Source organism: Peromyscus maniculatus, chromosome 3 (genome assembly GCF_049852395.1).
Source record: "Peromyscus maniculatus bairdii isolate BWxNUB_F1_BW_parent chromosome 3, HU_Pman_BW_mat_3.1, whole genome shotgun sequence".
Classification (NCBI taxonomy): Eukaryota; Metazoa; Chordata; class Mammalia; order Rodentia; family Cricetidae; genus Peromyscus; species Peromyscus maniculatus.
In genome coordinates this window covers 62543696-62559832 of record NC_134854.1, presented here as the reverse complement: position 1 = coordinate 62559832, position 16137 = coordinate 62543696, and the positions used below count along the sequence as shown (strand labels likewise).

Here is a 16137-nt window from a genome sequence, read left to right as displayed (position 1 = left end):
ATGCATGCGACTCCTTGTGGAAGTCGGTTGTTTCCTTCCACCTTGTGGGTTCCAGGAATTGAAATGAGGTCACCAGGCCTAGCAGCAAGGGCCTGTGCCCACTGAGTCACTTTACCAGCCTCTGTTGGTGTCTTAATGACAACTCTTCTGACTAGGGTGAGGTGGAATCTCAAGATAGTTTTAATTTGCATTTACCTGATAGTTAAGAACTTTTAATCACTGTTTTTCATCTTTAATAGCCATTTGTTTTTCATATTTTGACAATTGTTTGAAAAGAACTCCAGTTGCTCAGAAAATAAAACCAACAATTAACAGATAGGATTGAATGAAATTAAAATTTTCTGCATACCAATGGAAATAACCGGTGGCAAGACTGATGTTAGAATGGGAGGAAATCTTGACTAAACGCCTGACAGGATTAATAGCTAAACTAGAGTTTTTTCTCAACTGTACAGTCAGTTCCTAGAAGAGGACATAGGTGGTATTTAGCACTGTTAGGTTAGTAGATGCCTTAAATTGCTGTGTACCTCTTGAAGTTGTATTTAAGGATAATTTGGGTCTTTATATATACATAATTAACAACCTTTAAATCATGGTCAGTAATTATTTTTTTAAACAATACCACAAAGTAAAAAGCTAGACCAAAAATAGCATATTTACTGTTCTGGAAAGCTACTGAGTAAAATAAGTAGATTTTTAATTTGATACACTCTGTGTCACTCAAAACATCACCTTCTGTTTTAGTTAATAAGTCTCTACCGTAATGGTTTACATTTGTCTCCGTATTGAGGAATCTAGAACTTTCTCTTCTAAATTGTATAGTTATCTAAGTTTTTTTCTTTCTTTCTTTGTTTTGGTTTTTGTTTTTCGAGACAGGGTTTCTCTGTGTAGCTTTGCGCCTTTCCTGGAACTCGCTTTGGAGACCAGGCTGGCCTCGAACTCCCAGAGATCCACCTGCCTCTGCCTCCCGAGTGCTGGGATTAAAGGCGTGCGCCACCACTGCCTGGCCTAATTTTTATTAACTCTGGAAACACTAGACTTTGAAAAGTCCCAATTAAACATAATAAAAATGCTTTTGCTTAACTTTATTGGACCAATGAATACCTCATGTATGGTTGAAACCTCAATTTTGATAATTCTATTTCTATTCAGTCAATCATCTGCATAGAGAAAATATTTAGAGAAAATGCTTTTGTCCCGACTAGTAGCTATTTGACACTTACTTTTTCTGAGTTTTATGTTGTAGGTTACTGGCTGACATTCTTTTCTCTGTCCTTTTCTGAAGTTGTGTTCTTGTCCAGAGTAGGGCAGAGTTTTTGCATGACATCAATTTCCTTGCCCCTGACTTCTTGATTTGCCCATGAAATGAAAATGTGTGCTTCATCAGGCTCTCTTTAAATTCTTTTCTCTGCACATTTCATTTTAATTATCTGTTGAGCCATTTTCTCATTCTATAATACATTCTTACCTCTAACCTATAGAGACATTGAAAGTAATAAAAATCTGTCTGAAGCTTTAAAAGGAAAATAATGTCTTACACCTGTAAGTTACTTTTTAATTCAGCCTTGCAATAGATACCCAGCTGGTATCTATAGATACCTCTGGCTGGTGCACTTTATTCCCTGTCCTAAGTGCCACATACCATAGCTAAACTGTCCTTAGGTCACTCTTGTGCTTCACTTCTGAAGACACTGTTATGGTATCACCATAAAACTTGGTTATTTGTGCCAGTGTGGTGGAGCACGTCTTTAATCTCAGCACTGGGAGACAGAGGCAGGCAGATCTCTGTGATTTTGAGGTCAGCCTGGTCGAGAGTTTTAGGCCAGAAAAGACAACATAATGATATACTGTCTCAAAAAGATAAATAGGTAAATAAATATTCATTATTTCATCCTTAGAAAAAAGCAAAGAAGGTTGTTGAAAACATAAGCCTTTGGGGTTTCCCAGTTGGCTATGTTGTGTTTCCTTTCATTATTGCCTCCTCAGTTTAGAGATTTATTTGGATAAATGAGGCATTTACACTAAGAAATTGCATGTTTGGGCAGAATATTTAATCAGAAAATAATTGAAAGGTGTCTCTCCCAGTTATGCTCTGCCTGTAAACATTTTTTTTTCCTTACAGGTTGGTATTTCTGAACCAGAAAACAAATTACCGTGTCTCCTGCCTATTTTTAGAGTAATTACAATTGTTTTATAATAAAATAACTTCTTTACATCGTATTTAAAGCCTTCAGCACTATCAAAAGTATAATGTATTGCTCTGCTGTTGCATAATGAAAGGGATTTATTAACGATTGGAGGCTCTCTGAATAGGATAGTCTTTCTCCTGAGTAGAAATAAAGAAGCAGTTCTGTATTTGTTTGCCTGACCTCGGAGAGGTCAGACATTTTCTCTGTGAAATATGAAGAGAATTAGTTTTTTGGTTTTTTGTTGTTCTTGTTTTGTTTAAAGGAAAAGAAAGTAGAACAAGAAAGTGAAAGGCATGGATCTGGGAAGCACAATGCAGGGAAGGGCATGAAGGCATGTCCAGGGTCTTGATGGAAAGGTCGGCAACCCCCATGCAGAGGCTAGCCCTGAGTGGAGGGTCTTCAGAGGGACAGCTATTTTGTGTACAATCTTAGGACAAAAAAAGCATGACAACTAATTGAACCAAAGGTTATAATAGTGTTCTGTTGAGAAGTTAAGAGTACCGACAAATAGGAAAAGGTGTAAGAAGAGGGCTTGGGATGATTTGGGCAGAGGGCAAGAAAATATGAGTCTGTACGGAAGACTTTTCTGGATACCATGAATTGGAGTTGTAGCCTTGCCCTAGCTATATTGGTTAGCTGGTCTCGGGAAGAACCTGATTTGGTACCTTTAGCCCTGCTCTACTGGCTACACTGCATCCTCATTAGAAAAACGAGGGTTAAACTGGGTGTCTTTAATCCCAGCACCTGAGAGGCAGAGGCAGGCTCTGAGTTTGAGGTCAGCCTGGTCTACAGAGTGAGTTCCAGAATAGCCAGGGTTACATAGAGAAACCCTGTCTCAAAAAACAGACAGACAGACAAAAAAGATGAAAAAGAAAATGAGGGCTGAAGACCGGAAGAGACGGAGGTAGTCTGTGTGTTTCCTTCTTCTGTTCGGTGTGTGCTACCATCCTTTTCATATGAAGCACACACACACACACCTGTGCTGCCATCCTCTACAATTTACATGCCTAACTTAGCTTACCTGTAGAGCCATCCGGTTGATGATAAAATGCAGATTTTACCACTAAAAGGCAATAACTTCATTTCTAAAGTTCAAATTGAATGATTCTCACAGCTTATTTTCAGCTGGTTAAATTTGGGAAGCTGAAAGTCATTCAATAAAAGAACAATCTCTAAGCCTGTGTAGAATTTTTCTTTTGCTTGAGAATTATTATTTTATTCGTTAAGTCATATCAACTGCTTTTGTTTCCAAGGAGGCATAAGGACTTAATGAAACCTTTTATTTCTTTTTTTTAAAAAAAAAAAATTGTATTTATTTGTTTGTGTGAGGAAGTTCACATGGAGCACAGCAAATGTTTGAGGGTCGGGGGGACAACTTCATACCACGTGGGTCCCTGGAACTGAGCTCAGCTTGGCAGCAAACACTTTTGACCCTCTGGGCCCTTTTGCCAGCCCTTTTTGCTTGTGTTTTGTTTAAGACAAGTCCCATGTAGCCCACACTGGCCCCAAACTCCCTATGTAGATAAAACTGTCCTTGAACTGTAGGGAATTGTGTTCTCCAAAATATTGTGCGCCCTAATAAACTTATCTGGGGTCAGAGACAGAACAGCCACTAGATATAGAGGCCAGAAAATAGTGACACACACACACACACACACACACACACACACACACACACACACACACACACGCCTTTAATCCTAGCAGTCCAGAAGCAGAGATCTGCCTGGATCTCTGTGAGTTCAAGGCCACACTGGAAACAGCCAGGCGTAGTAATAAGAGCCTTTAACCCCCAAAAGTGATGGCAGAAAGCAGAACGATATTAAAGTGTGAGGACAAGAAACTAGAGCAGGTTAAGCTTTTAGGCTTCTGAGCAACAGTTCAACTGAGATTCATTCTGGATGAGGACCGAGAGGCTTCCAGTCTGAGGGAACAGGATCAGCTGAGGAATTGGCGAGGTGAGGTGGCTGTGGCTCGTTCTGCTTCTCTGATCTTCCAGCATTCACCCCAATAACTGGCCTCAGGTTTGATTTTATTAATAAGACCTTCTAACAATTGAACTACTTGCCTCCACTTCCCACGTGCTGAGATTACAGCATGGGCCATGATTGACTCTTTGTTCCTTATTTGAACAAAGCATGTCCACTCTGGTCTGTTAAGGATGGCATTTGCTCCTGCTGCTTTCTTTTAATTGCCTAAGAGTTTAAACTTTGTTATGCAACTTTGGAAAACCTAGTTAGACTGTTTCCCCTATTCTCCTAATATCTGTCTCATCTAAACCTTTTTTTTTTTTTCTTTTTTCTTTTTTTGCTTAAAAGTTTTAAAGTACTTTAGCCAGGTGGTGGTGGCACACACCTTTAATCTCAGCACTGGGGAGGCAGAGGAAGGTGGATCTCTGTAAGTTCAAGGCCAGCCTGGCCTACAGAGAGAGTTCCAGGACAGGCTCCAAAGCTACACAGAGAAACCCTCTCTCAAAAAAGAAAAGTTTTTAAAGTACTTTGATACATTCAACTTTTTATTATATTAAAGTAATTCATATAAAAAATAACTACTGAGCTATTAGTTTTAAACTTGTCATTTTTCTCCTACTTAATGATAAGTTAGTTGGCTAGGGTAAAAGTTGCCTTGAATTTAATATCAAGGAAGTGCATTCTTCATATTCAGGTTATTTTTACCTTTTAAAATTTAAAATTTGTGCAGCTAAAATACATTACCTTCAGCATATAATTCTGTGAGCTTTGACAAATGTGCCCCATAATCCCCTTTTTTTCTTTTGGAAAAAGGGTGTCCTGTATCCCAGGCTGACCTTGAGCTCATGGCGTAGCCAAAAGTGCTAGGACCATGACCAGTTTTATGTGGTTGTGGGCATGGAACCCAGGGCCTCATGGCATGTTAGACAAGTACTCTACCAACCTAGCTCTATTCTCAGCCCCCTCAGTAGTCTTTGCAGAAATGTTGTGCTGTGAAATTACATATTTAGGATTCATACTTGTTCTGACTAGTTTTATGTCAGTTTGATACAAGCTAGTATCATCAGAGGAGGGATCCTCAATTGAGAAAATGCCTCTATTAGATTGGGCTGTAGGCAAGCTTTTTCAACATTTTCTTGATTAGTAGTTAATGGAGAAGGGCACAGCCCATGTGGGACCTGGCCTGGTAGTCCTAGGTTTTATAAGAAAGCGGGTTGGAAAAAAAAAGAAAAGAAAAGAAAGCAAGTTGAGCAAGCCATGGAGAACAAACCAGTAAGCAGCACCCTTCCACAGCTCCTGCCTCCAGGTTCCTGTCTTGTTGGAGTTCCTACCCTGACTTCCTTGCCTTTTGGTCATGGTGTTTCATTGCAGCAACAGAAATTGTAACTCAGAAAATACCCATTGTGTTTAAATCATTTGCACTGCAGAGTACTATTCATGTTGTGGTGTAGACAGGTTCTTTATCACAAGCTGATGAACTGTTAGGCCACTCCACATTTTAACTGTTCATTAAAAGTCCAGAACATATTCTGTAGCATGTTGCATGGCCGGCCAGGACTGTCAGGATGGTCAGTCAGCACATCACTTTGTGTGTTTTTATTCTGAACACAAAAGTGAGTCTTATCTTTTTAGCTTTCACTAAGTATTTCTTTTTGTACATGGGAGAAAAAAAGGACATAGATTGTCAGCTGGGTCAACCAAATGAATCTTTTGTAGATGCCTGTTTTTGGTAGCACTCCTGAAATGCGTGTCTACAAAGTTACAAAGGATTTAGTTTGTCCTTATTTGGAAGAGAGGCCATGCTGGAACTAAGGTGTCTGTCTTCTCCTAGATCCGGTGGTAAACACTCCATTCTGGCTTCTCTTGCCTTTTGTCTGTCCTTAGCTTGAAGGTTCCCTTTGGAAATTTAATTTAGCCAGTTGGCCTGCATTCCTTCAATAACAGATGAGGGTATAGAAGTTTTAATTTCAAGAGAGCGGACTTCTACAGCTTGGGCATTTTCTTGTAGACTGTGCATCTACAGATGTCCTCTGAAGTCTTATTCCAGAGGTGGAGCCCAAGCCCAGACACTGCTTCTATGCTCTAATATATGGGAATCCTGGTGATGTGATGTGTCAGCTAAGCCAACAATGGGAGAGGATGTAAACCAGACATCACTTAATGAGATATTATCGATGGCGTAGATTCAGTAGCTTTAGAACAAAGTGTTGTAATTTTTGTTCTGTGAGTGTTTTTCTCCACAACTCACTCCTGTTTCCTTTATTCCTGTTAAATGTGCAGCTCGATGAAGTTTGCACACACATACCAGAACCCCCTCACACACTCTTACTGTGAAATATTAATAACTAGCCAGAAAGGTTGGCTTCAGAGTTTTAAGTGCTTTGTGGTAACACTAGAGCTGGAGTGCATTCCCAAGTGTCCTCCCCACCAGAGCCCCATTTATTTCAAGAGATTATCATGCTGTACAGTTGGCTCCTCACAGAGAATCATAAACCCATTCCAAGAATGAAAATCACTTGTGGCCACGGGACCAGGCATGTGGAAGGGAGGTGTGTTTGCCTTTCTGGTAGGGGACATCTCTGTGATTTGTCTTCTGTGCCACAGAAGTAATTCCCCTCATCTGGACAGCCCTGCACAGATAGATAACTATGGCAGTGAATGATCACAACAGTCCTTAAAATGAAAGACCACGTTTGTTTCAGTGTCCTTAGCGATTAGTTCTGATCTCCACATTCTTATCTCTATCTGCCCTCTTGTTTCACTGACTCTGCATTATGATTCCTTGGCCCTGATGGGACCCAGTAAGACAGCCAGTTCTAGATGGGAAGAAGCATTCTAAGGTAGAGAATATACCCATGATACCTCCAAGAAGCCTCCTTGGGGACAGTGGTCTCTTCACCATTGAGCTTCTTGGGTGATGATAGAGTACATCTGTATTAACAGCTTCACCTATGTATGTGATTTGGTTTGCTTCAAGGTTATTCTTTGATGTTCATGGAAAAGTGATTGTGATGATGAGAATTCATTGGTGAACTTCCTTCCTTATTATCAATTCTCATTTGAGGCTTGCACATGATAATCCTGAGTGGTTACCTGGTAACTAATAGGCTTACCCTTTTCCCATTTCCCCATGCTCTTTTAAGTCTGTGATGTTTCCTGTCTACCATAAGGAATTTTGGGGGGAAGATGATAGGGTTTCTTTTGCTAACATTAGGTGCATCTGAACAGCTTCATAGGACTCTCATTTCTGTAAGTTGTATTCTTCTAGGCTACTGACGGCCTGGGACTGTTTAAGTACCGCCCTCCCAGCCCTGTCCTGTGCCTACTCTTCTAGGATTCTACTTCATCGGTTCTCCTGCCTCCAACCATCTTTGTCCCTCTCCAACCCTGGTAATTACAAAATTATTTTTAAAAAATCAGTTTTAGGCCAGGTTTGGTGGTACTCACCTTTAATCCGAGCACTTGAGGCAAAGGCAGGCGGATCTCTTATGTGTTTGAGGCCAGCCTGGTGTACACAGTGAGTTCAGTACAGCCCGGGCTGTTACACAGGGAAACCCTGTCTCGAACTCGCAGACACACACAAGGGTGGGGTGGGAGGGGGAGTGCATTTGTGGTCACAGGAAGGTCTTTGTTCGGTTTGGTTTTATCTGGGTTTTTAAGGCAGTTTGATTTATCCTGGGCTGTCCTCCAACTCACTAAGTAGCTAAAAATAACCTCAAAGTTGTGATCCTCCTGTCTCAGCTTCCAGGGACTCAGCTTCTCAGTGCCAGGATGAATTACAGTATGTATCACCACTCCCAGTTTGTATGGTCCTGGGGATTGTACCCAGGGCAAGCAAGATAGGTCTTCTGTAGCCAAGGCAAACCCTGGACTCCTGATCTTCCTGCCTCCTTCTCCCAAGTACTATGATTACGTATATGTACCACCATGTCCAACCCACAAGAAAGTACTTTTTACAGAAGAGTTGCAGGCCAGGTGTTAGTAGCAATTTTGTATAACCACAGAAAGGTCTGGTGGAAGGCTGGGGAAGTGGCTTAGCGAGTAAAGGCCACTTGACCACAAGCCTGATGAACTGAGTTCAGTCTCCAGAACCCACATAGTAAAAGGAGAGAACCAACTCCTGATAGATATTCTTTGACCTCCATGTGCATGTTGTGACATATACATACAGTAAATACATGTTTCCACATTTGAAAGATTGGGCCTGATCCAGAAGAGGGCGGAATTAAGACGTGTCTATATCCTTTGACTCTCTGTAAGGAATGTCCAGCCTTTCTTGGGTCATTCTAATTCCTGTTGCTCTGAATTTGAGGTATAGATATTAACTGCTTTGAAATGAAGTTACCTGGGCACATTTGTTGCATCATTACTTTCTCAATTTCAAGGTGTATTGAGGAGGCAGAAACATTCCTTAAAGAGATGCCATCCACAATAGCAGGTTAAACGTGGCTAATGCAACCTTAAATTAGCTCTTCTAAGAGGACAGAAAAATGCTTGTGCATGGCTTGTTGTGAAGCACAGGTAATGGGAAAACTACCAGTGCACCAAAGAGGAAATTCTTCTGCCCAGAAATACAGTTGCTGCTTTATTTTTTTACACCAGTGGAGGAGAATATTGGTATAGATAACAGAGAACCATACCTATTTTATCTGCTTGGATCCTCAAAGCCTTGAGCCAGTATTGTAGCAGGGAGCTACAACAGTAGTTTCCCAGCCCTTTTATGAGGAAACTGTCACATAGGATGAGAGCCTAGCCATCTAAGCAGAAATATTCGATATGCCTTGGAATGAGCATTCTGTGCTACACATCTCAAAATTATCCTGAGATCTTTAATGTCTGTTTTTAAGAACAAACTTGGGGCTTCATTTTTCTACAGAAATCTTTGATATTACCAAATTTGAGTGAGCTGTGCTTCTGTGTCATTGGAAAAGGAGTAAACTATCATGTTAGTGACATCTTTGAACTTTACCACTGTATTAGCCTTACGATCTGTTGGTGTCTTCAACTTCACAGGAGAGTGGAAACTAGTCTCTGTTATATTTTATTTCTTATAATCAAATTTTATCTTGTTTACCTTTTAGTTAACTTTCTCTTACTAACCCTAAAAATGGCTGTTAGACTCAAAACACTTTTCTGTGCTTGCGTGAGTTTCTCTGAAAGGCAACTAACCTAACCACATTCAGTCCATTTTATTGTAATACTCTGGATTTCTAAAATAGATCATTTCTACATCTAAATTATCAGGGGGTGACTTAATGGCTACATCACCTGAGGAGAGTTACCAATATTCTTTACTATTCTTTTTATCTGAGTCACTGAAATAAATTGTCTCAAGAATTTTCATATTGAAAAAGAGCATGCTAAGCAGAGAAGTGCTTGCCATAACAAGAAAAGACAGATACCATCCTGTGGCTGTGAGTGAGATTCGAAAGAGCTGACATCTCTTGGTTATTACAGTCAGGTTAATTGACTTCATATGATCCTTTCATTCTTAAAATGCTGTCAACTTGAATGCAGTCTCCATTCTTCCTCCTAATGGGTGTTCCATGCCGATCCATCTCCTCACTAAGCCTTTGAATCCTTGCCTCAAGAACATGGGCACTCACTCCATCTCTTACTTTGTAATTTTGCATCTGGAAGTAAACATGGTAAGCTTTTAAAGTTTCATGCCTTCAATTTTCATTGTTGACTTTCACTTCTGATCTCTGTCAGGGTCAGTAGCATGCGCCTGTCTCTCTCTCTCTCTCTCTCTCTCTCTCTCTCTCTCTCTCTCTCTCTCTCTCTCTCTCTCTCTCTCTCTCTCTCTCTCTCTCTCTCTCTCTCTCTCTCTCTCTCTCTCTCTCTCTCTCTCATATCTTTCCATATGTCATTTTTGGAGTCAGTCTGGTAGACATAAGTGGAGTCAAGGCCATCTATGGATTGATTTCATTGCATAGAGAACAGTCAGGTTGCTTGATTCCCCTTGATTGTTCTTGAATAAGCATCTCCCTGATAAAACAGGGAATGTTTTACCCTACTCCTTGGCCTTAGCAAAAGGGGGGGGGGGGGGATAACATTAAAGGCCTATGTGTGTTAGTCCTATGAGCTGCTTTTTTTTCCCCCTCCTCCCAGGTATAGTCAAAAGACAGTGATGAGCAAAAGTCTATTTTTGGAAAATGTAGATAACTCCAGGTTTGGAGGAAGACTTTTTCAGTGATACTGGGTTGCCTCATGATTTGCAATAATCAATTTAATAATTGTTGTTAACTTACTGGCTCAGCTCATGAATAATGCCCCAGATTTAGACTAGTATAGCAAAAGGATTTGAATCAGGTAGTGCTTTTGTCCCTTGGAACATTTGTCTTGCTTGACTGTTCTGGACTTCAGCCAACTGCCAGAAAGGCATTTTGCTTGCTGTATGTGTATAGTAGAATATGTGTCACTTAAGTGTTCACTAGGGGAGTTTCCAGCCCACTACAGCTCATTATTAGCTTACCTTTTTACCATTGTGCTATTAGAAAGACTGAGAACGGATGACTGTCTCTCCTTTTCTCTAAAAATCTGTTTGAAGGGAGGATGGATCTCATTACTATAAATATTGTTTTCATCACAGCCTACCTCGCTGGTTCTGAATGAGAGCAGCACCTTTGGCTGCTGTGGAAACTCTGAAATACTTGATGGCTTGTTAAATTTTCATTATTGTATGTACATTAATTTAGATACAATAGCTCTGTTGCTAGGAGAAGCATCAGAAAGGAAGAGCTTGGCTGAGTGCAGATTGCCTGTGTGGCAGAAGTCAGGAAAGTCTGCAGAACTTGCTGTCCTCAGAGGGAGTTTGTAGTTCTGCTGCCTGGGCTGAAAACCTTGGAAATTCTCAAATCCAGCCACTATTCCCCAGCATATGTGATGTGATATTTTGATGCTTGCTTACTCTATCATCTGTTTAATTAGCTTGAGAGACTGAAAGGATTTGAAAGCCCTTAGCGCCACTGCGGTCAAGAGCTCTGAGACTCAAAATGTTCATGCTTGGTACTCTTGAGAGCAGAATGCATGGACTTGTGTTGATGCATTAAAACTGTTGGAAAAATACTAGATGGTTCTATGTGGTTTTTTGTTTTTAAATTTCTATAATTACTTATGCTAATGTGATGTAGTCTTTGTCTTCATGGAATATATCCTATTATTATATATTTTCCTGGGTAGGAGAGTATCCCCCGACACACACACACACACACACACACACACACACACACACACCTCTTGAAAATACATATGAAGCAAGAATAGTTGTGTTGATGTACAGAGAAGGCCAAGTTCTGGACAAGGTTAAGAAACCAGGAAGTTTGGAGTCTTATACAACCTGTTTACAGTTGAAGATAGACTAATACTTGTGGCTTCCTGAGCAAGGATTGTAGGAGCATGTGACATTGCCTGAACACCACTGTTTTGTTAAGAAATTTAAAGGTTTAGTTAGTCGCCATAGAAGGATAGTATTAGTTTTTTTACCTCAGTTTCACCTTAGAAGAAAAGGAACTCTTCGTCCTGCACCAAAGCAGGAGTGGACTCGGTTTCCAAGCACTCACTCTCCTATATAGACAGTGAGTGCTTAGTTACTGTACAGAAGGAAGCACTGAGCCAACGAGAATGTTCTGGGAACTGTTGTTTGACACTATTTCTTCTAAAAAGGTCACATGAGCAGCACATCTGTGCCATATCTTCAAAAATTACAGATTCTTATGTGGTTATTTGCTTAATTTTCTCTGGACTTTTTATCCAAACCAAAGACAAAGGAACCTGTATTTGTGTCTACTGCTCCCCAATGATTATTTCCTTCTTTTCTCCATCAGGACACCCAGAAAGCAAAGCAGTTCCTGCCCTTTCTTCAGCGGGCAGGCCGTTCTGAGGCTGTGGTGGAATATGTCTTCAGTGGCTCTCGCCTCAAGCTCTATTTGCCTAAGGAGACCTGCCTCATCACCTTCCTGCTGGCAGGTGAGTCTGTGCCACAAGTGACTCTGAATGGCCTTCCCGGAAGTTGCCCCTTCCCTGTTCTTCCTCCATCCCACCAAACACAGGCCTTGGCAGCATGGTTTGAAAGACAGCACAGAGCTAACTCATCCTACTTAGATGGACGGAATAGAAAACGAATACTGGAACTCTCATAGTTGGCATCAGCCATTTAAGGTCGTCTGCTCCTGCCATGTCAGAAGTGGGCAGGCCTCAGGAGCTGAGCTGCCCTGTCCTTGGACTTCTCCAAGAGATGCCTCTTGCTTCTCCCTTTTTATTCAAATGTCATCAGGATCCCAGTCCTTTAGGAAAACCTAGCCGAGACACCGCTTTTCACAGGCTCCTATGTCTGCAGTATTTCTTGTTGACTGAGGGTGACATGCTGGGCAAGCCTTCCTCCTTCCCTTGCCGTCTAATCGTTCAGCTCTCCTAGCCTGCCTTGCTGCCTTGCTCAGTGTTTTCCCAGCCAACGAGACTGTGTGAACTGTGCTCTTTGAACAACTTACATTCATGTATTCAGGGAATAAACCGCTTCGTTTCTTTGCTGCTGGCCAATAATAAAGATATTTATTTCTAGTCAGCCCTTACAGGAAGCGTGGTCTTTGAAGGAAGGCTGTCATTCCATCCTCCCACCCCTCACCCGCATTCATCCGCTCACAAAGGACGCGCGCCGTTGTGCTCCCCAGACGCACGTGGCCTCTTCTGTGACCGTCCTGTTGCCTCAGCACTTCAGTTGAATTCCTGAATAGAATTTGCTGTGGTTGAAGAGAAGCAAGAGCCTCACTTTCTATCTGTCCGCTGCCAGATTCCCTTGGCCCCTTTTTCCTGGAAGGCACTGAGAACTTCTCATCTGTACAAGGGGCTCCCTTAGGCCCCAACTAAAAGGGGCTGAGTTATGTGCAGTAAGCCACTCCCTGAACACCTGACTGCGCAGCTCACTGCTTCTCCTTGACTGTCCTTGACAAGGCGCCTCACCAAACTCCTACCCGTTTGATGATAGCTACCCAGCTCTGTAGGTTCCCTGAAAGGCCCAAGTGAAGTGTGACTCCGTGCTCAGGGGCAGTTGTGGAGAGGAGGCTTGCGTCAAATCCACGCCTGACGGAGGCCCAACTTGTGTTTCTGCTGATGGCGGTTGTAGTCAAGGGAAAGCCGCAGGGTGCTGCAAGTCTGATCCTGCGGTCGTTTTTTGCCCTCTTCTTAAGATTTCTGCAGCTGAAAGATTTCTTGGCTGTGAATTCTTGTTATGGGGTTTAAGGTATATATATATATTCAGCTCATTCTCTGCTCTACCCAAAAAACAAAAGCAGCCTCTTGGCAGTGTGGAGTTTAGTCCATGGTGAAAAATAGAAAAGGTCTGATTGTTTCCTGGAAACCTGACCTCAGATCTATAGAGGAAAAAAAACACTGGCTTCTAAACTCAGCTCCTTCGATGGACCCCAGCTCAAGGTTTGTGTGTGGTAGGAGAGTTCTTGCAGGATGTTGTTTGTTAAACCTTGCTTAGAAGGAAGCCATGTTAACTGCCTGACTCTGCATCATCCAATTCCTCTGTATACTTGGCATTATCCTAATCATCATTGTTCCAAGACATTGTCTAACTTAACTTTCAGCCTGAAAGGTAGATTACACAGCAGCAAATACATGCTAAGAAATATAATCACAGACACTCAGGAGGTAGACAGTCTAGACTGCACTTTTGTTTATGTGAGTGTAGCGGAGAAAGTCAAGTGTCCTAGGCTTGAGCCTCAGAGTTGATTATGAAGGCCATAGTCAAAGCCAACACAGTGATAGGAACTGGTTAGATAGATGGGTAATTGGTTTGGCCTTGTGTGTGTAATATATATAGTTTCCATAGAAATGTTCAAGCTCATTTGAATCTGGGCAGATGCTCGGGTCAGGGAGTACTTAGCATATGTGTAGTACTTTAGGCTCTTTGCGTGCCTCTAAAACAGCTTTAGGAGTGGCTTGTTCCACTCCATATGTGAAGTAAACAACCTAGAAACTCCAACATAGGCTAAGGATCCATATGCAGGCAGAGAAGATATGGCCCAGGAAGTAACAGAAGACCACGGAGCATCGTCCTCACGTATCTAAGGGAGCAGAGAACTCTGAGGAGCCAGTACTGTCAGAGTTCACATAAAAGAGCAAGTGTACAAAACTGCAATGATTTTGTACTGTTTATCAGTCAGAAAGTCACAGGTGACCTTTGTCGGTATATTTTCATCAGAGTTTCAACCAAAGGCAGATTCCAGATGGTTGGAAAATACCCATGATTGCTGGAAAGGAGCAAACTTACCAGGTAGAGATTGCTCTACTCAAAAACCTAACAGAGAGTGAAAAATAGTGCACAAAAATGAGAGCTGACTGGGTAATGTGGAAAGGGGATATCAGCATCGTGGGTACTTCTAAAATTGGTGCATGCTCTTGAATCATGAAGGTGGTGTGTTAGAGTTGGAAAGCTATCAAGAATAGCTATTGTTTATCTTAAACCAGTTATAGAATGTTAGGTAAAACACAATAAAATCTTCATATACAAAGGATGGAGTAGCTGGGTCTGGTAGTGAAAGCCTGTAATCACAGTACTAAGTAAATGGAGGCAGTATGATCAAGAGTTTGATGCCAGTCTCTGCTGTATATCGAGGCCAACCTGGATGAGGTGCTGTCTCCAAAGAGAGGCGTGTGGGGATGGAGAGGGTTGAAAAATCCTAGGGAATATGCATTTGAAAATGTTGAGGAGTCCTGTTGAGAATCCGGAAAAATGAAGGAGACTGTGGAAGGATAAGGAAGAGCACAGTGACCTGGGGGAGATGTGAGTTCGCTAGAACATGGATGGAGTGAGAGTCTGCTTAGAGAGAGACCGTTTGTGACAGTGAAGGTGAGTGAGTATAAGCATAGACCTGGAAACCTGACTTTGACTGTTTACTTAGAACAGTCTGTTCTCTTGGTAGAACTCAAAGATAGGTGCCACATGCACTCCACACCATGTAAAATGACACTGCAAAAATTGTCTCTGTTTGCAACTAGGAAAAAATTTGCATTGCAGTTCTCAAGGGGAAAGTCAAGACATTTGTTGAGATCAGTCCCCTCCTTGCTGCTCTCATTAATCCCAGCCTTTTGGAGAGCCCTCTGTACTTGAAGGTGGGGTGGACACTTTCCATTTTTATGTGGCCTTTTTTGGGCAGACGGCCCCACAGCTTGATAGGGAGTGGCATTTGGCCCGAGCCAGCTGGTCTCTCTGTCACGGTTCTTGCACCCCTGTACATGAAGTGATTGTGTAGTCAGATGGGGTAGCAGGTGGGGCTGGGAGAGGCAGCCGCAGCTAACAGGTCAGCGCCTCCTGACAGCTCTTGCCTTTAGTCCTTTCAGCACCTGGCTCAGGTTTGCTCAGCGAGCCGATGACCTTAGCCCATCAGAGCTGAGAGTCTTCAAGGTCTCTGAGCCTGCTGCTGTGGCCTCCTGTGCACACTCTTTTGAGTCTTGGAGGCAGATCACAGCCCTCAGTTAGTGGGAAGTCGAGACCCCCTGGCAGCTTGTATTTGTTTTAAGACATCAGTTTTCCTCCAGTAGCATTTAGTAAGCGGCATACATTCCTTCTGTTAGAACAAAAACAGCCTACCCTTACTCTTTGATTTCAGGTTGTGTTCGTTCGCCGTGTGTGTTAAGTGTTATTTTGGTATCTTGTCTAAGGTAGACTGAAGCATGTATTTGTAAATCATGTGCCTCTTGATTCATATTTTGTGAACACGGAGTGTGTGTCCTACTATTGCCATGACCTTTGTATGGAGTTTTCTCAATGTAAATCACCTAATGCCTTTTGGGCCATGCCAAGGGCACAGTTCAGGAAATTGTCATACTGACTAAGCATAGCAGGTATCAATGTAGTGTCCTGTAAACAAAATGCTTCCTCCAGAATTAAAAGAGAAGAATAATTTGAGGCTTCAGGGTAAAGTAATATAAGAAGTCTTAATTAGGTATTTGAGATCTTTTGCCAGCCTAGA

The 16137-nt window shown here is 41.9% G+C and overlaps 1 protein-coding gene across 1 annotated transcript in view; it reads left to right on the top strand.

Annotated features, from left to right (window-relative positions):
- The window catches only part of Snd1 (staphylococcal nuclease and tudor domain containing 1), a 428395-nt gene that overhangs the window by 268889 nt on the left and 143369 nt on the right, over positions 1-16137 (top strand). Inside the window, exon 15 of the mRNA XM_006979374.4 lies at positions 11986-12127. Coding sequence (XP_006979436.1) covers positions 11986-12127 — 142 coding nt within the window. The remainder of the gene's footprint in view (positions 1-11985; positions 12128-16137) is intronic.